Genomic DNA, 26,893 nt, shown 5'->3' on the forward strand with positions numbered 1-26,893 from the left:
ACAATGCTTAAATGAGAAAAGCAGGATATAAAACTAAAATTTTCTATTGTTTTTATATAGCTTGAAACATGTCAGTATATTTACAATGGTTATCTCTAGGGGTTAAAATTACAGATCTCTTTTTTTTTTACATTTTAATTTTTTTTTTTTTACAATGTGCAACATTTAATTACATCATTAGAAAAGCACAGAAAATCAAATATTGCATGTTCTCACTTATAAGTGGGAGCTAAATCTTGGGTACACGTGGACATAAGGAAGGGAGCAATAGATACTGGGGACTCTAAAAGGAAGGAGGCAGGCAGGGGGACAAGGGATGAAAAACTTCCTATTGAACACTATGTTCACTATCTGGGTGACAGGGTCAACAGAAGCTCAGACCTCAGCATCACACAATACACCCTTATAACAAACCTGCACATGTACCCACTGAATCTAAAATAAAAATGTAAAATTTAAGAAAAGAAAGAGAAGAAAAGAATTCTAGATAATACCACGGACAGGACTTTTCTTTCTGTTTTTCAGAGGAAGTCTCACTCTGTCACCCAGGCCAGAGAACAGTGGCACAATCTCAGCTCACTGCAACCTCTGCCTCCCAGGTTCAAGCAATTCACCTGTCTCAGCCTCCTGAGTAGCTGGGACTACAGGCACACGCCACCACGCCCGGCTAATTTTTGTATTTTTAGTAGAGACAGGGTTTCACCATATTGGTCAGGAGGCTGAGGTAGGAGGATCGTTTGAGCCCAGGAATTGAAAACTGTAGTGAGCTATGATGACACCACTATACTCCAGCCTGGGTGACAGAGTGAGACTCTCTCTCTTAAAGAGAGAGAGAGGGCAAGGAAGGAAGGAAGGAAAGAAGGGAGGGAGAGAGAGAAAGAAAGACAGAGAGAGAGAGAGAGAAAGAGAGGGAGAGAGAGAGACAGAGAGGGAGAGGGAGAGAGAGAAAGAAAAAGAGGAAGGAAGGAAGGAAGGAAGGAAAAGAGAGAGAGAAAGAGAAACAGAAACAGAAAGGAAAAGACAAGACAAGACTCCTTAAGAAAACCTTGTATGGTGTGTCTGCAACCAATTCTCCAGCCTTTCCTCCCCAGCCAAGTGGGCTTTTATTCATTTATTGAACAGAAGGTCTCTCGGCCCCACCTCCTTCCCTGGTTGGCATTCCAGTTCCCAGGTCCTGGAATGCACTCTCCCATCTTCCCAAGCCCTTCATTGACACCTAATACTTCAAAATTCAACTCAGCGGTTGGTTACCTCTCCAGGGAAGCTTTCCCTGCCCACCCCACAGGATCTTCCCCAATCCAATCACATTTTCCTGCTGTAACTGTCATAGCACCTTGTATTTGTCCTTTCTAACATGTTTCTGTTCCAATCATGTGCCTGTGTGATTACTTCATTAACATCCATTTCTACCTCTAGACCATAAGCTCCTGGAGAGCAGCCCCAGAATCTGGGTTTGTACTCATCACTCATCATGCATTCCATGCATTCCTAGTCTACTCTCTGGACATTCAATAAATATTTGTTGAACGAATGTTTCCCCATCTGTAAAATAAGAAGAGCTCACCTAGATTTCAATCCATAATATTTAAAGCCTGGATTCTGGGATCCTCCACTCCTCCCTCCAAAGCTGGCTACCCAAAAATCCCAGGAAATTCCAGATTGTATCTCCCTCATTAACATATTACAAACTTGATTATCCTTCAGTTCCCTGAGGCTTACTGGGAGCTCCCAGGCCCTGGGGATTTGACAGCGGGGGGGAAAGATAGGAAATTCTGGTGAGCCACTGAGGGTGATTACTAATTTCGGAGTTGTTTTGTTTTGTTTTGTTTTGTTTTTTTGAGACAGAGTCTCGCTCTGTCGCCCAGGCTGGAGTGCAGTGGAGCAATCTCCGCTCACTGCAAGCTCCGCCTCCCGGGTTCACGCCATTCTCCTGCCCCAGCCTCCCGAGGAGTAGCTGGGACTACAGGCGCCCGCCACCACGCCCGGCTAATTTTTTTTTTTTTTTTTTTTTGTATTTTTAGTAGAGACAGGGTTTCACCGTGTTAGCCAGGATGGTCTCGATCTCCTGACCTCGTGATCCACCCGCCTCGGCCTCCCAAAGTGCTGGAATTACAGGCGTGAGCCACCGCGCCCGGCCAATTTCGGAGTTTTTTCAAACTACTGCAGCCCTCTCCCATTGCTGTGGTAACTGGATGGAAATGCATCTAGCAAGAGAAAATGTACATAAAGATTACCTCCCTCCCTCCTCTAGGTTTCTGCAGGTGAGAAGGTGTCATGATAGAATAACGAACATTTCCTGTGGGGCTGGCACTGTGCTCTACATAGAACTCATTTAATACAACAACCCTATAACGAGGTAGGTACCATTATGGTTCTATATTAAAGATGAAGAAAGTTGTAGCACAGAGAGATCTGGTAACTTGCTCAAGGTCACAAAACTCCAGAGACCTTGCTCTTAACCACTATACTATACTGCCTCTTTCTTAAAAAGCAAATGTCACCAAAAAGAGACATTTAGTGACAACCATTTGACCCACTGGCTGCTGCAGAACAGTGCTTCACTAATGGAGGCAGGAGGGAGGAAGGTGGGGGTTGGCATCTCATGGGTCACATGGCAAACACTGCTTTCTCAGGCTGAAACTCAAGAGCGGTGATGCTTGTGGAATGAACACTGACAGGTTTCCCCCTCCCCCAAGAACAACAATCACTAGTCTGTAGGGAGCTTCAGCTCTCTGCCCAGAGCTGCGGGTTTCTTCTTCTTCTTCTTTTTTTTTTTTTTTTCAGGAAGAAAGCCATGTGCATCAATTATCAGGAACCCTTTAATCCAACTGGGACCCCAAACGAACACCCCGTTTTAACCCCGGGTGAAGTGATACAAACAATTTACAAAGCCTCATGCCCCTGCAGCATCCCGAGTAAGTAGACCGTGATCTTGCAGACAATAAAATGCAAGCCCGTGCTCATACATTGTAGGGGATTGAATGCGCCTTAAACAAAAGGATGCTATCTCCAAAATAGCACGCTCACTGCCTTTGCTGGGCACTCAGCACGGTACCTGGCCTGCAGGTTGTCAGATTCCACTGGGCTTAGAATAAAATCCAAACTCTTTACCGTTGCCTCCTAGGTCTTACGTGATCTGGCGAACCTCATCTGCCTCCTAAGCTCCAACGCCACTCGTTTTATTTCCATGTCTCCAGTACTCAGCTCCTTTGGGTCTATGGCAATTGTACTTGCTGTTCCCCCTGCCTGGATTAGTCCTACAGCTTGCCCTGACTTCATCCTTCTCATCATTCAGATCTCAGCGCAAGCATCACCTTCTTGCTCTGAGGCCTTGGCCTTCAACGTCCCATTCCCTACCCCACATCATTCCAGACTGGAAGCTCTAGAGCTGGCGTTAGAACACTGTCTGGCCCACAAGCCTTCAATACTTCAACAAATGCTTGTTGAATCCAAAAACGCTGATTACCTTTCAATCTGCCAGCTCACCCCACTCCCTCTCAAAATACCTAGGAGAATTAATTTATAAAGAAAACATAAGCAAGCGACAGCGTAACACATCGACTCAAAGCAAAACCGGTAATCCGGGGCTGAACTGGTCAATGCGTTTAAAGAAGGCCCCGAGAAAACCCTTTCCCGATTGTGCACACACTTTTCAAGAGGCGAAACCAGGGGGACAGGGCGGCCGGCGGCGCAGCGCTGCCTACCTTGAACTCCGCGGAAAGTTGGGGCGTGTATTCGCGAGTCCAGAGCGCGCGCACCAGCGCCGCCAGCTGCTCGGTGACCTCGGCGCGGCCCGGCGCCGCCCGGTAGCGCCCCAGCGCCAGGAACTCGGCCAGCAGGTCGGTGTTGCTGAGACACTGCACCACGGCGTTCATGAAACAGGTGTTGCCGTGGTTCTTCAAGCCCTGAGCGCCCGGCGGCCGCGCCCCATCGCCGGCAGGGAGCTGGAGCTGGGGCTGGGGTCCGGGCGGGCGCTCCTCCCCGGGGCTGCCGGGGACCGCTGGAACTGGGCCCGGGGCGCAGGCGAAGCCCCCCTCACCGTCGCCATCGCAGTGTCCCGGCTGGGGCCGGGGCGGCGAGTCCCCGGGGCGTGAGCGGCTGCCCAGCGCCAGCAGGAAGCGGCTGAACAGGCGGCGCAGGGAGCGGCGGCGGCGGGGCCGGGGCGCGAGCGGTCCCCCTCCTGCCGCGTCCCCGGGGCCCGGGTCCATGGCTGCGGCCGGCGCAGCTCCAGGCGCGGAGCCCCCGGGCCCGAGGAGGACGAGCGGCCAGCAGGCCCTACAGCTTCGCTAAGGCGCCTGGTGCCGGCTACCTGCGGGCCAGGTGTGCGGGGACGGGGCGGAGGCGGAGCCAAGGGCGGGGCAGCCCCGCCCCGCGCGGGAATCCGGCCGCACGACCAGTCCCCTCCAGGGCAGCGCCGGGCCACCCCTACCCCTGCCTGGTGCCGCCCCCGCGGCGCTGACTGGGAGTCGTCGTGGTCGGATTCCCCACCCTTCCTTACCTCGTAAACCGACAGACCTGGGTTTCGCCGCTGCTCCTGTTCCTCGAGCAGCCTTCAAGCAGTGGAAATTATGGAGAAATGAACATTCTGAAAGCGCCTAGTAAATGGCAAAGGCCTGGCTACTGCAGGAAGAAAAGGGCAAGGCAGGCATCTCCAGAGCACAGCCTCGGGCGTGGTGAGAGGCGCGCGCTGGGTGCTGTGTGGGGGTGGGGAGCGCTTTTGTGTACCGCTGGTTCCTCCGCAGGCTCAGGTGTGTGCGGACAGGTGTCGCCACCTCCTTCCAGACCGTCTGCCCCTTGGGGGAGGCAGAGCCTGTGCCCGCACCCGCCAACCCGGGACCTGAACTGGGAGCCACGTGTTGCCCTGTGAGAAAAGCCCCCGAGTGGTTGTGGTTTGCTTTTTTACACCACAGATTGGGTTAGAATCATTTTCCAAAAACGTGCGAGACTTGATCACCCTTGCTTTCATCGGCAAGGAAGGGGACTCACAGAGGTTATCGCAACGTAGGGAGGCGGCCCGATCCGTAAGCAGGGAAACCGGAACTCGACCTGGATCTATGGACTGCCAAGTTCAGGCCCTTTCCAACCTCAGTATTTGCTTACCAGGAAGTTTTCAGGCTCTCAGGCGCGCCCCCTACGCGGTTTCTGGTTCACTCCTTAAGGCACAGTCCTTGTTGAATGATTGCCCAATCAGAACGAGTTTGGCCTTGCCCCGCCCTTGATTCCCTGGGTAACCCTGAGCCCCTCCCCCACCCCTCACTTTATCCCCTGCAACTGTCAGGTTTATAATTAATCAGGCAAGGTCTTGCAAAATGAGTTTCTCGTCAATTTCTAGCTCAGAAAGAGATCAGCACCATGTGAGATGCAGTATTCTAACAACGCTCTGAAATGTTACTTGTTGTTTAATAAGTGATCATCATTTATTAAATATTCTTGATCCTGGCCGGGCGCGGTGGCTCACGCCTGTAATCCCAGCACCTTGGGAGGCCGAGGCGGGCGGATCACCTGAGGTCAGGAGTTCGAGACCAGCCTGGCCAACATGGTGAAACCCCGTCTCGACTAAAAATACAAAATTAGCCAGCCAGGCGTGGCGGCGCATGCCTGTAATCCTAGCTACTCAGGAGGCTGAGGCAGGAGAATCGCTTGGTTCAGTGAGCCAAGATCGCGCCATTGCACTCCAGCCGGGCGACAAGAGCTAAACTCCCTCTCAAAAAAAAAAAAACAAAAAAAACTTGATCTTTCAAACCGGGTTGCGGCAGTTACCTCATGCAAAAAAGCAGCCTTACTTAAAGGATAAATAACATGCTTAAAACATCAGACGGTACTGTGAATCGGAGACTTGTGTTCTGGAAAATGCCATTCTTTACCCCTCTCTGGAAAAAGATACCCGGTTGGGTGATTAATACACAAGGACATAAGGTCCATTTCATCACCCTTCTGGTGGAAAGCACAGAAGAAAGATGTAATGGCCAACTCCAATAAAGCATCTCTGAAATTTCTTCTTTCTTTGGTAATTGTCCTGAGATCCCCAACACCACACACTTTCTTTGAGAAAGCATGCATATTTCACTCTCTACCCTGTCAGGAATTCTGCTGATGCTTTAGTACATTAGTCACTTAATTCTCACAATAACCTTTTGAGTAGGAACTTACTCTTGCTTGACAAAAGAGCAAACTGTGGCTCAGAGAATTTTTAAGAAGCCTGCCCGAGATCTGGATTTAAATCTGAGTCTAGTCTAGCTTGACCAATGAAATGACAATTAAGAAGGAAATTCATTTCACCTTATTTTTAGAGGATAATAGCAATGCCGTCTGTGCACAGATCGTGAGGAAGTTCTGTGGGTTTTGCAGAGTTGCAGAAAACAAATTATAACAGAAAACCAACAACTAAGAATTTATTCAAAATGTAAAAAGTTCTAATTAGAGTCTGCACAAATTATTCTTGAACATATTTTAATTTTAATATGCAATTTAAGCATATAAAATGCATTCTATAAAGAAAAAGAAAAAAATTGACTCAAGAACAAAAACAGAGCTGTTAGAAATGAAGATTAGTGTTGGAGTTATCTAAACTCAGTCTTCAACAGGACTGTGTGCAACGCCAAGGCTCAGAGACATCTCATCAGCTTCAGGAGGTATGTGGGTACTTCCATCGCAAAATGGCTCCATCGGCACTTACACTAACAATATATTGATTTCCTGGACTTATGCGGATGCGTGTGATGTTGCCACTGTGTCCCACCCCAACGTGAGTCACTTCACCCTCATTATAATCCCAAACTTTCACCAGATGGTCATTTCCACCTGAAAAAGATAAACATGTATATGGCATTGCTGCAATAGAAGAGAGAGAAACAGCCCTGATTTCAAATAACTGGATCATTTTCAACATGGTCCCCATGTATCTGTCTTTATAATAACACTTTTACTTGATTATAAAAATCTATCTGTTGCAGTAAATTTGAAGAGGAGGGGGAAATACAAAGAGGTGAAATCACATTTCATCCCACTACCCAGAAATAACCACTAGTAATATCTTGGCTTAGTTCCTTCCAGTATTTTCTCTCTAAGTATACTGGTATACATATACATCATATATATGATTGGAATCACACTGTGTCTAGTTTGATATCTGCTTTATAGTCAATGTATTTGTGAAACTTAATTCATTTCATGCATTTATTTATTTTTTACTTATTTATTTATTTATTGAGACGGACTGTCTGTCACTCAGGCTGGAGTGGAGTGGCAGGATCTCAGCTCACTGCAGCCTCCACCTCCCAGGCTCAAGCAATTCTCCTGTCTCAGCCTCCCAAGTAGCTGGGATTATAGGCGCGCACCACCATGCCCGGCTAATTTTTGTGTTTTTAGTACAGACGGTTTCACCATGTTTGCTGGTCTCAAACTCCTGACCCCAGGTGATCCACCTGCCTTGGCCTCCCAAAGTGCTGGGATTACAGGCGTGAGCCACCCCGCCTGGCAGCATTTATTTGTTAATATCCTCAGGAATCAAAGAGCTTGGCAGGAAATGATAATGATGTTCCAATCAGCATGTTGTGTGGTAAATGCCCCTTTGAAATACTGGTTAATTCATTTGTTTTGGTGGGAAGGGCATCGCATCATGCAATAATAAGGTGGAATTAAAAGACTGGCTTTTAAGATTTTACAAGCATGCTGGACAGCCCAGGCCATTTAAAGGCCCCATTTCTATTATCAATGCCCACCAAAAAAAGCAAGCCGAGCAACCTAAGTCTTGGCTTTTATTTGTGCTCTTAAAGCTCTTGTGCAAATGTTTCCTCTCATTGAAATGTTACTTCTGGATTTTTCTTTCTCAGCCACATTGGCTGCAGTGTTGGTTGGAGTCTGATTCTAACCAAGTTGCCTTGAGACCCTTTTGTGGTCTTTTCCAATTGCCTCTAGCCTGGGAGTTCCTTTCATGTCCTCATCTAAATAAGCCAGGCTTGGCTTTTTCCTATCCCAGGACTAACCTGTGACAAAGTGCACCCCTTCCTGTGTGATATCCATGCCATTTATCGACCCAGACAGGGAACCTTCCAATTCTCTGATTACTGTCCCATCAAATACTTCCCAGTAAGCAATCTGGAATTCAGGAAAGAAGCATTAAGCAGGACGCAGCTCAGGGGAGTCATCCATGCACATGCTAACAAAAGATGGCTCTACTTTATATAGAAGGGAGCAAAAATACACCACAGGATGATACTGGCTGAAATTATAAATAGGCTACAGCAGGGGGTGGCAAAACCATTTTAATATTTTTAGTATTGGTTTTAAATTTGCATTCTATTTAAAGAGATGTTGATGTGCTGATAAACCTGGATTAAGACAGAAAGGGCTTTTGATAAGACTAAGCAGATTGAGCCTGAAGCAAGCTGTAAAAGAAAGAACAGCCTCTGCATCCACAGCTAAGCTTCAGGCCTGGAGGGAGGAAAAGCATTTTCTTCCTTCTCACTGGGGGATGAGCACTCCCCACTCCCCAGAGTTCTAGAGACTGGGCTGTACAGGCACCCTCCCACTGGGACTGTGCCCTCCTTCTTCCTCACCCCACCCTTATTCCCAACTTTCCCTTCTGCTCCAAAGCACTGAAATATTCCACAGGGTAGAGTTTAAAGAGGAACTGGTAACCTTGGTTCCCTGTTGGGGAGCAGAACTATCTTAGGGGTGGAGAGACAGGTGCCTAAAGGAGGGTGATTTTTTTCCTGAATATGCTGCCTTTGTACCTTAAAATTTGTGAATGCACAATCTATTCAAAATTTAAATTTCCTTCTTAGGAACAAATGCTTCTATTTATGATAGCAAAGACAGAGAATCAACCTAAATGCCCATCAATGATAGACTGCATAAAGAAAATATGATACGGCCAGCTGGGTGCAGCGGCTCCCAGCACTTTGGGAAGCCGAGTTAGGCCCGTTGCTTGAGGTCAGGAATGCGAGACCAGCCTGGGCAATATGGTGAAACCCCGTCTGTACTAAAAATACAAAAATTAGCTGGATGTGGTGGCACACACCTGTAGTGCCAGCTACTTGGGAGGGTGAGGCATGAGAATCACTTGCACCCAGGAGGTGGAAGTTGTAGGAGGCTGCAGTGAGCCGAGAGTGTGCCACTGCACTCCAGCCTGGGTGACAAAGTGAGACTCTGTCTCCAAAAAAAAAAAGAATAAACTTAAAATGTGGCACATATATACCACGGAATACTATGCAGCCATAAAAAGGAACAAGATCACGTGCTTTGCAGGAACATGGATGGAGTTGGAAGCCATTATCCTCAGCAAACTAACACAGGAACAGAAAACCGAACACCACATGTTCTCACTTACAAGTGGAAGCTGAACGATGAAAATAGATGGACACATGTGGGGAAACAACATACTCTGGGCACCTGCTGGGGGGTGGTGGGTTGGGGGAGGAAGAGCATCACGAAGAATAGCTAATGCATGCAGGGCTTAATACCGAGGTGATGGGGTGATCTGTACAGCAAACCACCATGGCACATGTTTACCTATGGAACAAACGTGCACATCCTGCACATGTACCCCTGAACTTAAAATAAGTTTGAAGAAAAAAAAAAAGAGTGCTTGACCAGGAATCAGGAGCGCAAACTTGCATGTGCATTTCATTCGTTTCTCATTGTTTCATGTCAGAAACGTGCTGTGTTCCAGGCACTATGCCAGAAGTCTGTATTCCTCTGAATCTAGCTAGACATTATGCATACTATTTCCTGTTAACTTTTTTCTTTTGCTTTGTAATGTCTGTTGATGCTTGATCATGTTAACAAAAAAGTTCTGATTTCATAGTAAACGCCTAAAGAGATAGAAAAGCATGCCAGAACCCATGTTTCTCAGGAATCACACCCACAGAAGTGGTTGGAACTTGACTGCCTGCTTCCCCAGCCAAAGAAGCCAAACTGACACTCTCCTGGGCAGCCCCAGTAGGGTTCCATCTTACCAGAATGTCCTCTGCCAGAGGTGCCCTTCCTTGAGGTCTAGGCATTGACTAGTCCTTCTGTTATTCAGGCCTCAGCTCAGATGCTGCTCCTTAAAGAGGCCTTCACCCACCACCCCAGCTGAAGGAGCTTCCCCCCACCCGCCAGCATCATATGACTTGTTCTATCTCCTTTCTCAGTCCTTTCACCATCTCGTGTCTTGTTCACTTGTTACTCATTGTCCATTCATGGATTGGTTCATGTGTGTATTAGCCAATTCCATCCCCTCCTACCCAGAATAAATTAGGGAAGTAAGGTTCATGAGAGCAGGGACCCCTTGCTTGCTCCAAGGGTGAACATTCCCCCAAACAGAAGGATGAACCTTCACCTTCCTCTTTAGCTGGGAAATCTGTACCATATGTAGAATTTTTTTTTTTTTTTAAGAGAGAGAGAGTCTCACTCTGTCACCCAGGCTGGAGTGCAGTGGTGCAATCTTGGCTCGCCAAAACCTCCGCTTCCTGGATTCAAGCAATTCTCATGCCTCAGCCTCCTGAGTAGCTGGGATTACAGGCACCTGCCACTACACTCTACTAATTTTTTGTATTTTTTGTAGAGATGGGGTTTCACCATGTTGGCTAGGCTGGTCTCGAACTCCTGACCTCAGGTGATCCGCCCGCCTCACCCTCACAAAGTGTTGGAATTACAGGCATCAGCCACCACGCTTGGCTCCGTGTGTAGATTTTTAATGTAATGAGGAAGTACAGTGCTGAGAGATGAGGAGCTCTATTGCCTTTCTGTCTGAATTTAGTCAAAGTGATAACCAGTTTGGGCACAGCAATTCTAGTCCAGTCTCAGAAATTCCCTAATAATAAAAACCAATCTATTGAGTACCTACTATGTGCCAGGCCCCCTGCTATAAGCACCACAGGCAAGCATGACTTTAATCCTCACTCTATGAGGTCAGTGGTACCATTTCCACTTAACAGGAGGGGAAGTGAAGACACTGGAAGGTGATATGGCCTTTCCAAAGTGACATGGCTGATTGATGACAGACCACCATTGGAACCAAGGTGGTTTGACTCCAGAGCCCGCACCCTCCACCACAACGCCTCACTGCTTTTCTCTTGCACTGGAAAGATCTCAGCTCTCGCTGGGAGGACTCACCTTTCTGTCTGTTCCGCTGGTGATGATCTGGAACTCCTCAGGGTGATAGCACACACACTGGAATAAGGTGTTGGCTAGTATCATCTGATTCCTCCTGAGACGCCTGGAAAGTAGATTCAAAAGCTGTGAAAGCCAACTTTCTCTTCCCTAGGAAATTTATTCACTATTCAAGCTGGATTTGGTGCAAGCTGGGATTTGGGTTGGTTTATCTCTATGCCAAACATCTCATACTGCTCAGCACAGTGGTGCTTGTATTTCTTCAAAACAGACTTCAGGTCACCCTGTCCTCTCTACTTCTGCATACTTCGGTTGGCCTATCAGTGACCACCAAAGGACAATGGGAAGGGCCCTTTCCTAAAGACAGAGCACGAAACTCAATGAGAACCCTTAAGTTCCAGGGAAGAAGAAGCAGAAGAGGCTGAACTCACAGCCAACCTGCTGCCTCCCACACAATGTACTTGAGTCGAGGCCACCATTTGGAAGTGGAGCTCCCTGCAGTCTGAGAAGCAGAATGTGGGGAAGCGTATTTTATTTTGTTTATGTTTTAATCATCGATGTATCTTTAATTCACAAATAAAAGCTGTAGCAAGATGTCATGTACACATTTGTCCACAGGTTTGGACGTACCATATCATGCACAACCCTTGGAAAACACAAGCCTGTCAAGTGGGGATGTCCCAAAAGCTGGCAGGCTCAACCCTTGTCTGCATATGGTAAGAAGTCCCTCCCAAGACCCACCCCCCACCCTGCCCAGGATGCCCCCAAGAGGGAGCTCGCCTCCCGCAACTGAAGAGAGCCCGGCCTGGGAAGGGTATTTTTAAAATGGGTATTATAGGCCGAGTGCAGTGGCTCACGCCTACAATCCCAGCACTTGTGGATCACCTGAGGTCAGGAGATTGAGACCAGCCTGGCCAACATGGTGAAACCTCATCTCTACTAAAAATACAAAACTTGGCCAGGCATGGTGGTGCATGCCTGTAATCCCAGCTATTCGGGAGGTTGAGGCAGGAGAAGCACTTGAACCGGGGAGGCAGAGGCTGCAGTGAGCCAAGATCATGCCACTGCATCACGCCTGGCCAGGATCTGCATTTTAAACCAGGATTTCAGTTGATTTTTATGTGCATAATAGAACCCCTGCCTTAGATACTGTACCAAGAAATATGTAAATATCGCTTCTCCTTCCACAGACAATGTGGTGGGTGGCCATCTCACAGGCCAGGCTTTCCTGGCTAAAAAACGCACCTTCTGCACAGTTTCTTCTCATTATGGAAGTTTTCAAACGTGGTATCTGAGCTGAGCATTTTTAAAGATTTTGGCACAAGAATTCCTGCTACACAACAGAACAGCTTTAAGGATTTGAGGCAGTCACAAACCATCCATGGAAACAAGTTCAGACATGTCCTTCTAGTTCTATATTTTCCCAGGAGGAAGGTCAGGTATAGCCTAACACTTCCTACAAGTGTGGTCCTTGAACCAGCACTCTCAGTTGGGAGCTTCTTAGAAATGCAGAACCTCAGGTACCGTGCTAAATTTAATGAATCAAAATCTACATTTGTAACAAGATCCCCAGGAGACACACAGGGCTAGAAGACAAAAGCTTGCTTTGTGGGGTTTTTTTGTTTGTTTGTTTGTTTGTTTGCTTTTTTGAGATGAAGTCTCACTCTGTTGCCCAGGCTGGAGTGCAGTGGCGTGATCTCAGCTCACTGCAACCTCTGCCTCCCAGGTTCAAGCGATTCTCCTGCCTCAGCCTCCTGAGTAGCTGGGATTACAGGCATGCGCCACCACGCCCGGCTACTTTTTGTATTTTTAGTAGAGACAGGGTTTCACCATGTTGGTCAGGCTGGTCTCGAACTCCTGACCTCGTGATCCTCCCACCTCAGACTCCCAAAGTGCTGGGATTACAGGCGTGAGCCACCATGCCCAGCAGTGCTTTATGTTTTTTAATGTATTAAATACACATTGAGTTCTCATTCCCATCAAGTGTATCTCATATTCTTTGTCGTGCATGCCTCCTTCCTCCCATCTTTGCACTTATCCTCGTCTCTCTTATGCAGTGATATAAAGGCAGTGCCTCGTAGGAGTGGTAGAGGGGTGATAGGTGGGTGGGGAGAGGGGTTGGAGAAATAGGGTCTGATTCTAAAATAAAAACACAGCAAAAATGCTTATAGTCAAAAATTCAAAAAGCCACTTTTCAAAAATCCTTTCAGTTACTCCTACAATAAAGTTCACAGGCTTTGGTCTAGTTAGTTTGAAGTTAGTCATTCTATGGGGGTGTGATATGCTCGGAGCATAAGAGGTCCCTGGGAATGTGGCCAACCAAGGGGAAAGGCAAATGTATGTCCCACCAGCATCCCTCTCCTCCATGGGGAGTTCATTCTGGGCTTCACCTGACTGACTGGAATGATAAGAGGCACTGCCTGCATTAGTTATTTTTCTTTTTCCTTTCTTTTTCTTTTTTTTTTTTTTTTTTGAGACAGTTTCACTCTTGTTGCCCAGGCCAGAGTGCAATGGCATGATCTCAGTTCACTGCAACCTCCGCCTCCTGGGTTCAAGCGATTCTCCTGCCTCAGTCTCCCAAGTAGCTGGGATTACAGGCACCTGCCACCATGCCCAGCTAACTTTTTTATTTTTAGTAGAGATGAGGTTTCACCAGTTGGCCAGGCTGGTCTCGAACTCCTGACCTCAGGTGATCTGCCCACCTCCGCCTCCCAAAGTGCTGGGATTACAGGCAGGAGCCACCGTGCCCAGCCTTGCATTCGTTATTTTTCTTGCCCCCTTTCATTTGGGACACTTAGGGTTGAATTCGTGTAAGTTAAACCATGCTTCACTGTGTGGACACAGAAAGCTATTTCCCTATCTGCCCAGAAACTTCTAACATTCAGTTCTTCCTGGAAATTGTAACCCTTCCCACTAGCATCGATAAACCATGGACCATCATGAACGGCTTCTGATGAACATCCCTTTATTGTGTTGCCTTAAATAAGATTTCTACCCTCCGTGTGAATCTTCTCTCATGTTCAATAAACTGTTGGCATGATTGGATTTTGCAGGTATCACTGCATCTTCCCCATCACAGGTACCTACACAAGGTCCCAAATGATGCAAGTCCCATCGGTGCTGGCGGTGACACACTCCTCATTGTTCCTCTTCACCCTAATGCAGGAGACTGATGACTTGTGTTCCTTCAGGGCCTCCTCCAGCTTCTGGGTCTGACAGCCTATCTGCCATACCCTCACCTGAAAGCCACAGAGCACAGGATCTTGATCCACACTTGGGGCTCCTGAAGGGATAGGAAAAGATTCCAAGAGCTTTTTCCCCTTTGCTATGCTTGATTTGTGTTTTTAAATTCCCTGTCTTCGTCTCGGTTGGGTGGGGTGGGAATGCGAAGTTGAAGGGCAGGCATATTCATGTATAAGATGTGATCATCTTCAACAGAGCTTCAAAAATGCTACTAACAATCCTGTACCTGCTTGTACATACAGGCTGAGAAATTTAATCAGACACCTGCTATGCAAATCGATAATGCAAGGGCCAATGCAAAACCAAGTGAAATAAGTCTATTCACTTCTGCTGATCACTGCTCTCAAATTTCTGGTACTATCAGGAAAGTTCGTGGGTACCCAGAGCTATATTTAAACTTTCACAATCAGCTGTTCAATTTTGGTCATTTAAAAGCAATGGTTCCCAACTCTACTGAATCCAATACCTATTTTATATCACAAATATTTCCAAATTCCTGTTTATTATCCCAGAGTGAAATTCATAGGTAATACAACTACCTACACACAAAATTTAAAATCATCAATATGATGCTTTAATAAAAAGGATAGATAAAAGGGAAGTTGTTTAGTTAGTATAGCATTCCTTTATTTTTTGAGATGGAGTCTTGCTCCATCTCCCAGGCTGAAGTGCAATGGCGCGATCTCGGCTCACTGCGACCTCCGCCTCCTGGATTCAAGCAGTTCTCCTGTCTCAGCCTCCCAAGTAGCTGGGACTACAGCAGTGCACCACCACACCTGGCTAATTTTTGTATTTTTTTTTCTTTTTCTGAGACAAAATCTCACTCTGTCACCCATGCCGGAGTGCAATGGTGTGATCTCGGCTCACTGCAACCTCCAACTCACCGTGCCTGGCCTAATTTTTGTATTTTTAGTAGAGAAGGGATTTGGCCATGTTGGTCAGGCTGGTCTCAAACTCCTGAGCTCAGGTGATCCACCTGCCTCAGCCTCCCAAAGTGCTGAGATTAGAGGTGTGAGCCACCACGCCCGGCCAGCATTCCTTTAATGGACAAAGGATCTGTCACAACTACACCAGAAAACATAGTAGTCAAGATGCTTACACCTTCTTATAGTGACTATGTTGGATTTATGAAAAATAAGACGAGCACAAACTATTCTGTTCTTCCTATGACAGGGGATTAAGGAAATGAAAAGAAAATATCTCAAAGAGAAAGGGAAGGCTTTGGGATAGCAAAGAATCTGGGGCACAGAGGAGGAGAGATCCAGAGAAAAATGTGCAAGTGAAAGGTGTTACAGCCTCCTCAAAATAAGGAAGAAAAGGTTGAGCGTGATCATTTAAAAATAATGGTCAAAACGTCTGGGTGTATTAAAGAATTGATGCTAAAACCATCACCTGCTTTAAAAGATAAGATGGGCCAGGCGCGGTGGCTCACACCTGTAATCCCAGCACTTTGGGAGGCCAAGGAAGGCGGATCACGAGGTCAGGAGGTCGAGACCATCCTGGCTAACACGGTGAAACCCCATCTCTACTAAAAATACAAAACATCAGCCAGGCGTGGTGGCAGGCGCCTGTAGTCCCAGCTACTTGGAGAGGCTGAGGCAGGAGAATGGCGTGAACCCGGGAGGCGAAGCTTGCAGTGAGCTGAGATTGTGCCACTGCACTCCAGCCTGGGTGACAGAGCAAGACTCCATCTAAAAAAAAAATAAAATAAAATAAGATGAAGACAATTTATACAACTATGATCCTCGGAGGAAAAGAGCAAGCAAGCCAAAACACTGGCAAAACATCCGCATGAATTCATTAACTCTAGTCCACATAGAACACTTTCATGTCTGTATTGTAAATGTCCTTTCTGTGCACAAATGTCCTTAGATATATATTTATAGGCCGGGCATGGTTGCTCACACCTGTGATCCCAGCACTTTGGGAGGCCAAGGCAGGTGGATCACCTGAGGTCAGGAGTTTGAGACCAGCCTGGCCAACATCGTGAAACCCTATCTCTACTAAAAATAGAAAAACTAGCTGGGCCTGATGGCGTGTGCCTGTAATCCCAGCTGCTCAGGAGGCTAAGGCAGGAGAATCGCTTGAACCTGGAAGGCGGAGGTTGTAATGAGCCAAGATTGAGCCACTGCACTCTCCAGACTGGGTGACAGAGTGAGACTCCATTTCAAAAAAAAAAAAAAAAGGATACATTTATAATATTAGAACTTTTATTTATGACATATTTTCGGATCTCATCAAAATGTCAATTGGGTCCTGCTTGAATCCTAGCACAGTATGTATTTTTAAAAGCAAATAGATGGCTTCCTATAGGGCAGTTGTTCTAAATAGAGCATTATTTTTTCAAATTTCTGCTTTCAATACCTCCCCTTCCCCACCGCCACTGATGACCCTTTTACAGTCACTGGTGGTGGTGATGGCGGTGACGCCGATCCTGTGAGCACTGTTAATGACATACATCAGTCGGCCTGTCTCTGGGGCGAAGGCTCGGATTTTACCATCGTTCCATGCTGGCATGAAAGGGAAACAAAAGGCAGGCAGGATCAGTACATGCACCCTCTCTCCGCAGGCTGCTGGCCTCACTAAGGAGAGGCAGGCCTGGCGAGCGGTGCTGTGCTGGAGGAAAGAGACCAGCTCAGCTGAATGCTGGTCATCATAGGCCCCTTTCCCCTCTACAGGTACATCCCAGGCCAAGTGAGGGAGGACGAGGAGAGGAGAAAGGAGGGAGGCCCGCTCCCACCTCTCCCATGAACCACAAGACTTGTACACCCAACTAGCTAGATGATATTGTGCCTGAGATATATAATTGAACATTTCCAAATAATTGTTGTCATTCCACCTCCCCCCACCTACCCCAATCTTTCAAACCTGGGAGGTGGAGGTTGCAGTGAGCCAAGAGTCCGCCACTGCACTTCAGCATGGGCAACAGAGCAAGACCCTGTCTCAAAAAAAAAGAAAAAAAAAAGTGGGGGCTGGGCGCAGTGGCTCACACCTGTAATCCCAGCACTTTGGGAGACTGAGACGGGTGGATCACCAGGTCAGGAGATCGAGACCATCCTGGCTAACATGGTGAAACCCCGTCTGTACCAAAAATACAGAAAAATTAGCCGAGCGTGGTGGCGGGCACCTGTAGTCCCAGCTACACGGGAGGCTAAGGCGGGAGAATGGCATGAACCCGGGAGGAGGAGCTTGCAGTGAGCCGAAATCACACCACTGCACTCCAGCCTGGGCGACACAGCAAGACTCCGTCTCTTAAAAAAAAAAAAATTACAAAAATTAGCGGGGCATGGTGGCGCATGCTTGTAATCACAGCTATGTAAATCAGGTCCAGGTGCAGTGGCTCACACCTCGGCCGCCAAAGTGCTGAGATTACAGGCGTCAGCCACCGCGCCTGGCCCTGACTTACATTTTAAAACAGACCTCTGGCTTCTGGCTTCTGGCTTCTGTGTCGAAAACAGACTGTGGGAAATTATGCTGGGTGAGAAGAGAAGCAAGGAGACCTGGTAGGAAGGTATGAGAGCAATCTAGGGGAGAGATGGTGGTGGCTAGGATAAGCGGGGAGATAATGAGGAGTGAGGGACCTTGGATGTACTTTGAAATGAGCATCATCAGGGGATGTGGATGTGGGCATAAGAGAAAAAGGGGAGGCAGTGAGGACTCCAAGATTTCTGTCCTGAGCCGTGTTCACTCTAGATGTAAGGTAAGCCCAGAGCTCCTGGCAGCACCATGTGGAGAAGACAAGCGCAGGGTCGGGTGGGGACGCTAACAAGGAGACAGGGCCAAGAAAAGAGGAGTGAGGACCGGGCGTGGTGGCTCACACCTGTAATCCCAGCACTTTGGGAGGACGAGGCGGGTGGATTGCCTGAGGTCAGGAGTTCAAGACCAGCTTGGCTAACATGGTGAAAACGCATTTTTACTAAAAATACAAAAAGTAGCTGATCGTGGTGGTGCACGCCTATAGTCCCAGCTACTTGGGAGGCTGAGGCAGGCGCGTGCCTGTAATCCCAGCTACTCTGGAGGCTGAGGCAGGAGAATCGCTTGAACCTGGGAGGCAGAGGTTGCAGTGAGCCTAGATCGCGCCATTGCACTCCAGCTTGGGCAACAAGAGTGAAACTCCGTCTCAGAAAAAAAAAACAAAAAACAAAAAAAAACACAAGCAAACAAGCAAGCAAGAAAGAAAAGAGGGGTGAGATGGGTTTCTGGTGTCACCATTTTAATAGCTGTCCCTAAAGATCCACTGAACTTTTCATTGATGTGAAGCAGTATATGTACTTTCTGAGCACTGGGGAGATTTGCAGATAGATTCGGCATAAGACAATACTAAGAAATTACTGTTTTAAAGGAAAATATTTTTAGAGATACATGCTGAAGTCTTTAGAGGTGGAATATCATGCTGCCTATAATTTATGCTAAATGACTTTGGCATAAAATAATAAATTGAGTTAAAAATAAATTCCCGTTGAGGCATCACTTCGTTTGAGTCAGGTTTTTATCTCTTACACAACAAAAAGATTCCTCAAATGGGGGCCCTGACCTCACTAAGGCCACAAAATCCTTTTCAAAATTGAATTTCTAAATTTTCCTACTAGAGAGAAAGATACACGCTATATGCAGCAATGTGGGAGAGGAGAAATTGCTATTTGGTCCTTCCTAGCTCAGAAAGTCTCCCAGCTGGAAGGAAACTCCAAAGAGAGGCTAGATTAGAAGCAAAAAGGGGGTGGACAGTGGGAGGCTGTTCTAGGTTATCCACGCGTAGAGACTAGTATGGGAGGAGAGTGACAAGAATCAAAACTGGAGCTAGAACCCCAAGCCAGATCTTGACACGTGGACGTTACCTGAAATGATGCTCTTGCCGTCCCTCATGAAGTCGATGCTGTGGCAGGTCATGTTGGGCACGGTGATCCGCAGCAGCTCCCTGTTGGATGATGTGTGCCACACCCTGATGTCCTTCTTGGCACAGGTTGCAAATAGCTCAGCAGTGCCACTGCAAGGAAGCCATCAAGAGATGCAACCATAAAAGACGCAGTTTCCCAGATGCATATTTGACACCAAAATGTGTTTCACAAGAATATACGGAAAGGCTGGGCGTGGTGGCTCAAACCTGTAATCTCAGCATTTTGGGAGGCCGGGGGGCGGATCACGAGGTCAGGAGTTTGAGACCAGCCTGACCAACATGGTGAAACCCCGTTTCTACTAAAAATACAAAAATTAGCCGGGTATGGTGGTGCATGCCTGTAATCCCAGCTACTCAGGAGGCTGAGGCGGGAGAATCGCTTGAACCTGGGAGGCGGAGGTTGCAATGAGCCAAGATCAGGCCACTGCACTCCAGCCTGGGTGACAGAGCCAGGCTCCATCTCAAAAAAAAAAAAAAAAAAAAAAAAAAGAATATAGGGAAGGATGCCATTTATTATCTGAAGGCTTGATGATTGTCTTACAGACCATTTGAAACATCTTGTGTAAAACGGTATTTAATGCCCTGTAATCATCTGTGGACCATCTTTTGTAGTCCTTTCTCCTTAGGAAGGGTTGGGACAAAGTTGCTCAAAAAGAATTAGCCAATTTAAAATTCTCACAAAGTCTTGGTAGACTGGAGGATAGTAAGTAACATTTGTCTTTTCTATAAAACTACTTTATTGAGGCCCGATGTGGTGGCTCACACCTGTAATCCCAGCACTTTGGGAGGCCAAGAAAGGAGGATCCCATGACTTGAGGCCAGGAGTTCAAGACCAGCCTGGGCAACATAGTGAGACCCTGCCTCCACAAAAAATAAAAATATATAAAAATTAGTTGGGTGTAGTGATGCATGCCTATGGTCCTAGCTTCTTAGGAGGCTGAGGAAGGAAGATCTCTTGAGCCCAGGGGTTGGAGACTACATTAAGCTATGATTGTGCCACTGCACTCCAGCCTGGATGACAGAGTGAGACAAGAGAACTTGCCTCTAAAAATAAAATGAAATAAAATAAAAACCACTTTACTGAGGTATGATTGACAAACAAAAAGCTGTACATATTTAATGTATATTACCTGAGTTTGGAGATAAGTCGACACCTATAACATTTCTTGAGATAAATACACCCTTGGATTACTTGTATTAAAAGAGAATAAACAAACCCTTTCCTGTAAAGTAGACAATCTCTATTTATTTATTCACTTATTTATTTATTTATTTATTTTTGAGATGGAGTCTCCCTCTGTTGCCTGGGCTGGAGTGCAATGGTCCGATCTCGGCTCACTCCACCTCCTGTGTTCAAGCAATTCTCCTGCCTCAGCCTCCCAAGTAGCTGGGATTACAGGCATGTGCCACCATGTCTGGCTAATTTTTTGTATTTTTAGTAGAGACGGGGTTTCACCATGTTGGCCAGGCTAGTCTCAAACTCCTGACCTCAGGTGATCCACCCACGTCGGCCTCCCAAAGTGCTGGGATTACAGCCATAAGCCACTGTGCCCAGCCAAGTAGACAATCTTATTAAAATTTTCAAAAAGAAAAAGACAATGATGCCAGAATTTAAGTTTGCAGATAACCCAAAACCCTTCTTTAGTCTGTCAAGCTCAAAAAAAAAAAAAAAAAAAAAAAAAAAAACAGGCAACCTCTAAATACAATGTAAATCACCAATATGTCAAAAGATTACAGATTATTCCAATTTGAATAAGAAAAAGGAGTGATATTGGGGTACAATAAAGAACATTTGGTTTATAAGTATAAATTTCTAGCTTGTCTCTGTGGAGACTGAAGCTGATTTTTAGATTTCAGTACATCTCAAGCAATGTCTACATTTTTTCATGAACACATTTCAAAAAAGAGTCATTTTCTCTTAAGACCTACTCACTTTAGAATTAAAACAAAAAATAAGTGGATCCCTTCCACACATTTAACATTGGGGCTTAGTGTTACAGTTATGATGGTGGACTACTTAGTTAGAAAGAGTAAGTGCTGGAATGAGACAGCAGATGTGATGGGGCTTCTTGCCAGACAGTCTTGATTAACATAAATCAAGTCAACACTAGAATGTTAATATTTATTTAAAAATTAGAGATATTTATATTAGATAATGCCTTCAGTGAATGAGCTCCTCCTCTGAGGGAAGTAAGCTCTTAAAGAGGTGTACTCATGGACCACTCATGAAAATCAAATATCATGAAATGAATGCCCCTAAAGAAATTTCCAGGCCACGCGCAGTGGCTCATGCCTGTAATCCCAGCACCTTGGGAGGGCCAAGGTGAGTGGATCACCTGAGGTCAGGAGTTTGAGACCAGCCTGGCCAACATGGCAAAACCCTGTCTCTACTAAAAATACAAAAATTAGCCGGGTGTGGTGGTATGCGCCTGTAGTCCCAGCTACTTGGGAGGCTGAGGAAGGAGAATCACTTGAACCCAGGAGGCAGAGGTTGCAGTGAGCTGAGATCGTGCCATTGCACTCCAGCCTGGGCAACAAGAACAAAACTCCATCTCAAAAAAAAAAAAAAAAAAGAACTTTCTTCCAAACTCTCTACCCTTGATGGCCTATCCACTTCCTTGGCAGTCAAGCCTAGTTCAAAACTGAACCATTCAAGTGGTAGATCATTCTTAGTTTAGGGTCTGAGAGGTTAAGTTCCAGAAAGAACCCAATTGATTGGATCACGATGAGGTACCAAGCCCATGTGCTCCCTCTCTCCCACCTAAAATCCCATGAAATGAAGATATTTATAGATATAGATGTAGCTATAGATGTACATAATTTTGTCCTTAACAATATAGGAAAGCAGGAAAGAGTATCATTGCATAGGTCAGAAATATTATGGATAAATAGAAATCAGCCAGATAAGACCTGTAGAGAAAAACTGAGCTCAAAACTATAAGCAGAGAGTACATCTTGTAAGGCTGGAGCACTGAACTGGTTCACACACATTTTCTCACAAATAACAATGAGAAAAACCGGATGAATTAACAGCAATAACAAAAATCTTAGTAACACTAAAAACCTCTAAAAGTAGATAGAAATCAAGAAGAGTTTGCTTTTCTAAGAGAGCAACTGGAAAGGGTTGAGAATTGTTAGCGTGTGGCTTTCTCACATGTGGGAGCCTTCAACTCCCACAGCTGTGGTGGCTGTAGAAAAAGGTGGCAGAAAAACCATAGCCTTACCAGCTAACAATGCTAGAGATCAGAGTTGAGGGCTAGAAAATCAGCTGGAATTTAAAGGGGGAATAACCTAGTGGCAAGAGAACCACAAGAATAAGATGTAAATTCTGGTTGTAAACACTGCCCAAATCTCTGTTGGGTAGCTAAATTATACATGTATGGGGGAAATACCAAGAGAAAGAACAATCAGGCAGAGGCCAGAGAGGATTCCACTTGTTTTTTTTTTTTTATTGATTTTTTTTTTAAGGATTCTACATTTTTTTTTTTTTTTGAGACGGAGTCTCGCTCTGTCACCTAGGCTGGAGTGCGGTGGCGCAATCTCGGCTCACTGCAAGCTCCGCCTCCCGGGTTCACGCCATTCTCCTGCCTCAGCCTCTCTGAGTAGCTGGGACTACAGGCGCCCGCCACCACGCCCGGCTAATTTTTTGTATTTTTTAGTAGAGACGGGGTTTCACTGTGGTCTCGATCTCCTGACCTCGTGATCCACCCGCCTCGGCCTCCCAAAGTGCTGGGATTACAAGCGTGAGCCACCGCGCCCGGCCAGGATTCTACTTTTAAAGACAGCTACATGGGGTCAATCGGAGAGATTTTTTGTTTGTTTGTTTTTTGTTTGCTTGCCTTTTTAACTAAATACATTCCCCAACTGAGCTCAGCTTGGATGGCAGGAAGCTGAACCTCATAGGCTTCAAGTGTCAGAGCTTGAGGTTAACAGAATATTTGGAAAATAGGGAGAAGTCACTAAAAGAAAGGAAATCATGGAAAGGATGAGCTTCATCTCTGCATAAACCCTTGGGTGACTGCCAAATAATGCAAGCCCACAGAAGAACCCAAGGCCGGGCTAAAAAAGCAGCAGTGGGAAGTCATGAGAATAACAGCTGATGTATACTATGGGGAGGCAAAATTTGCAGTTTGAGTCCATGCCAACAATCTTCAGAGAACAGAGTTGCTGTAGTGTATTCTATATAATACTGAGTTTTCAACAACAACAAAATTATCAGACATGCAAAGAAATAGGAAAATGTGACTCAGAAAAAAGGCAGAGTCAGAAGCAACTGACTCCAAGTAGACCCAGATACTAGATTAGCAGACAAAAACTTTAAAGGAGCTATTTAAAAATACATTCAAAATATTAAAAGAAACTATCATATCAATAAGTGAACAGATAGGCAATCTGAACCGAGAAATAGAAACTATATATGTAATATTATAATTATATACCTTATAGCAATTATATATTTTTCTATAGGTAAGAAGTACAATAACTAAAATAAATTTACTAGGTGGACTCAACGACAGATTGGAGATGGTAAAAAAAATCTGTAAACTGGAAGGCAGATTTAATAGAGATTACATAATTTTAAAAAGATAAAAAAATTGAAGAAAAATGAACAGCCTAAAGATCTGTGGGAAAATCTCAAATTACTAAACACAGATAATTCGAATCTCAGGGGAACAGAAGTGAGAAAAGATGAAAATTCTTAAGGAACAATGGCTGAAAAACTTCTCAATTTGGTGGAAAATACCAGCTTATAGATTCAAAAAGTTTAGCAAATGCTAAGAAAAGATAAACACAAAGAGAAAGACAAATCACAGTCAAACTGATGAAAGACAAAAGCAAAGAAAAAATATTGAAATGTAAACAGAAAAATGACATATTATAAAGAAGAAAATCATAAGAATACAGAATGACTTCTCATTAGAAAGTCTGGAATGATGTATTCAAACTAATGAATAAATAGAAAACAATCAGGCAAGAATTCTGTAACCAGTGAAACTTTCTTCAAAAATAAAGGCTAAAAAAAAGTTTCCAGATAAATAAAAACTTAGATAATTATTCATTAGAGGCTTATACTTTTAAAAAGGTGTTAAATGAACCAGGCAAAATGGCATGCACCTGTAGTCCCAGCTACTCAGGAGGCTGAGGCAGGAGGATCACTTGAGACCAGGTGTTTAGGCTGCAGTGTGCTATGATCATGCCGTGAATAGACACTTCACTCCATCCTGGGCAACAGAGTGAAACCCTGTCTCTTTAAAAAAAAAAAAAAAAAAAAATGCTAAGCAAAGTTCTTTAGAGAGGGAAAAGATAACAGATGGCAATTTAGATATATAAGAAAGAATGAAGACCATCAGAAATACTCAAATATATAAGTAAGCACACAAGACATTTTAAATTTTTCTTCTCTTAATTTCTTGAAAATGTTTATGATTCTTTAAAGCAAAAATTATAATATTGCATTGATGGAGTTTGATGGAGTTTGTATAAAGATTTAATACAAACATATGAAAGATTATATTAAATGTAAATGGATTAAACATTCCAAATAAAAGCAGAGATTATCAGAATGGATAGAGAAGTAAAAACCAAGTATATGCTGTTTCAAGAGATGTACTTTAAATATAAAGACACATGGAAAAATAAAAGGGTTAAAAAAAGATATATCATGCTAAGAGTAAGCATAAGAAAGCTGTAATGAGTACATTAAAATTATACAAAGTTACTTCAAATCAAAGAGAATTACTAGAGACAAAGAGGAACACTTTAATAAAAATGTCAATACAGCAAAAAGACATAACAAATAATTAACAGCACCTAATAATAGAGCTTTAAGATATGCAAAACAAAAACTGTGAGAAATAAAGGTGGAACTCTACATTCATTGCTTGAGACCTTAACATTTTTCTCCGTAACTGATAATACAAGTGGACTAAAAATCAATAAGAAGATCTGCATGACACTAACTACATTAAAAGCTTCCACAGAGAAGAAAAAAGATCTCCAAAGTACATATTGAAATATTCTATTTACATAAAGTTCAAAAGCAGGTAAAACTAATCTATGAGACTAGAAGTTCAGGTAGTGATTAAGTAGGAGGGTGAGGGTAGTGATTGGAAGGGGTGTTTGGGGGATGATAAAAATGTTCTATTGCTTTACCAAGGTGGTAGTCATATAGGTGTGATAAGTCACTGAGGTGCTTATTTATGATTTATGTATTTTGCATATATGTTATATACGTCAATACAAACTCCATTAAAATTCTTTTTATACTGCACCAAACTTATTCAAGTCTGAGGGTAAAACAAATGTATTTTCAGGTAAGCAGGGACCAAATTTTCTTTTTTTGTTTTTTCTTTTCATCATCATCTTCTTCTTCTTTTTTTTTTTTTTTTTTTAAATAGAAACAGGTCTCACTCTGTCACCCAGGCTGGCATGCACTGGTGTGATTGTAGCTCATGGTAGCCTCAAACTTCCTCCCACCTTAGCCTCCCGAGTAGCTGGGACTAGAAGCAGTGCCACCAACATGTCCATTTAGTTTTGTAAAGATGAGGAGAGAGTGTCTCACCATCTTGCCCAAGCTAGTCTCAAACTCCTGGGCTTAAGTTTTCCTCCTGCCTCAGTCTCTCAAAGTGCTGTGATTACAGGCATGAGCCACTGCACCTGGATGAGACCAAATTTTCTGTACACATAGATTGTTTCTGAAAGAATTCAAAAAAAAAAATAAAAAAGAATCCAAGGGGACTGATGTGTTTAAAAAAAAAAAAAGAAAAGAAAGAGAGAGAGGGAGACTGATAAAAGCAAAGATCTAGAATTTCCAAATAATTTCAACATAGGACATGGTGGAGGAAAGGTGAAAATAAAAATATGCTGAGACTCTTGCCTTTTTGGCAGATTGGATACAAACATTGGTTAACTGTAGTCTTTGATGAAAAACTGTATTTAAATATGTATATTAAAAATTTAGAGGTTGACTGCAGTGGCTCATGCCTATAATCTGAGAGGCCTGTGCTCTGGGAGGCCAAGGTAGGAGGATTGCTTGAGGATGGCAGTTGGAAACCAGCTTGGGCAACAAAGTGAGGCCCTGTTTCTGGGAAAAAAAAATTTTTTTTTTTTCTTTAATTAGCTGAGCATGGTGGTGCATGCCCGCAGTCCCAGCTACTCCAGAGGTTAAGGCAGGAGGATTGCTTAACCCCAGGAGTTCCTTTAACGCACAGAATAGCATTCACAATATCAAGTTATCTAACTCAAAATGTCAATAGTGCGGAGGTTGAGAAATGCTGGCTTAATTCAATTTTTCCCAGAAGTCCTTTTTTTTTTTTTGTACATGAAGTTTAGGTTTTCCAATGAATTCATTTATTACATTATAGCAAAAATACCTAATTAGTAAATGTTATTTTAAAAGAATGAAGATGTGTTAATCTTAATATCAGACTAAGTTAAATTGATGGCAAGATAAATATTTTGAGAGGCCAGGTGTGGTGGCTCATGCCTGTAATCCCAGCACTTTGGGAGGCTGAGGCGGGTGGATCACCTGAGGTCAGGAGCTCGCAACCAGCCTGGCCAACATAGTGAAACCCCATCTCTACTAAAAATATAAAAATTAGCTGGGCACGATGGTGCACACCTGTAATCCCAGCTACCCGGGAGGCTGAGGCAGGAGAA

General features: G+C 44.7%; 2 protein-coding genes across 4 annotated transcripts in view; both read right to left on the minus strand.

Moving 5' to 3' along the window:
- USP43 (ubiquitin specific peptidase 43) overlaps positions 1 to 4,641 on the minus strand; it is a 78,578-nt gene extending 73,937 nt beyond the window's left edge. For both annotated transcript variants that reach the window (XM_012501341.2, XM_003274671.4), the window contains exon 1: positions 3,705 to 4,641. In XM_012501341.2, the coding sequence (XP_012356795.2) occupies positions 3,705 to 4,208 (504 nt within the window). In that variant the 5' untranslated portion in view covers positions 4,209 to 4,641. The remainder of the gene's footprint in view (positions 1 to 3,704) is intronic.
- Positions 4,642 to 6,377: 1,736 nt separating this feature from the next.
- The window catches only part of CFAP52 (cilia and flagella associated protein 52), a 63,913-nt gene continuing 43,397 nt past the window's right edge, over positions 6,378 to 26,893 (minus strand). Inside the window, exons 8-13 of one of the 2 annotated variants that reach the window (XM_003274669.2) lie at positions 19,176 to 19,324; positions 16,705 to 16,850; positions 14,185 to 14,336; positions 11,101 to 11,203; positions 7,986 to 8,097; positions 6,378 to 6,801 (exon numbers count right to left, since the gene is read on the minus strand). In XM_003274669.2, coding sequence (XP_003274717.1) covers positions 6,626 to 6,801; positions 7,986 to 8,097; positions 11,101 to 11,203; positions 14,185 to 14,336; positions 16,705 to 16,850; positions 19,176 to 19,324 — 838 coding nt within the window. In that variant the 3' untranslated portion in view covers positions 6,378 to 6,625. The remainder of the gene's footprint in view (positions 6,802 to 7,985; positions 8,098 to 11,100; positions 11,204 to 14,184; positions 14,337 to 16,704; positions 16,851 to 19,175; positions 19,325 to 26,893) is intronic. The other variant, XM_030800136.1, reaches the window with a different exon arrangement.

Source organism: Nomascus leucogenys, chromosome 19 (genome assembly GCF_006542625.1).
Source record: "Nomascus leucogenys isolate Asia chromosome 19, Asia_NLE_v1, whole genome shotgun sequence".
NCBI classification, from domain to species: Eukaryota; Metazoa; Chordata; class Mammalia; order Primates; family Hylobatidae; genus Nomascus; species Nomascus leucogenys.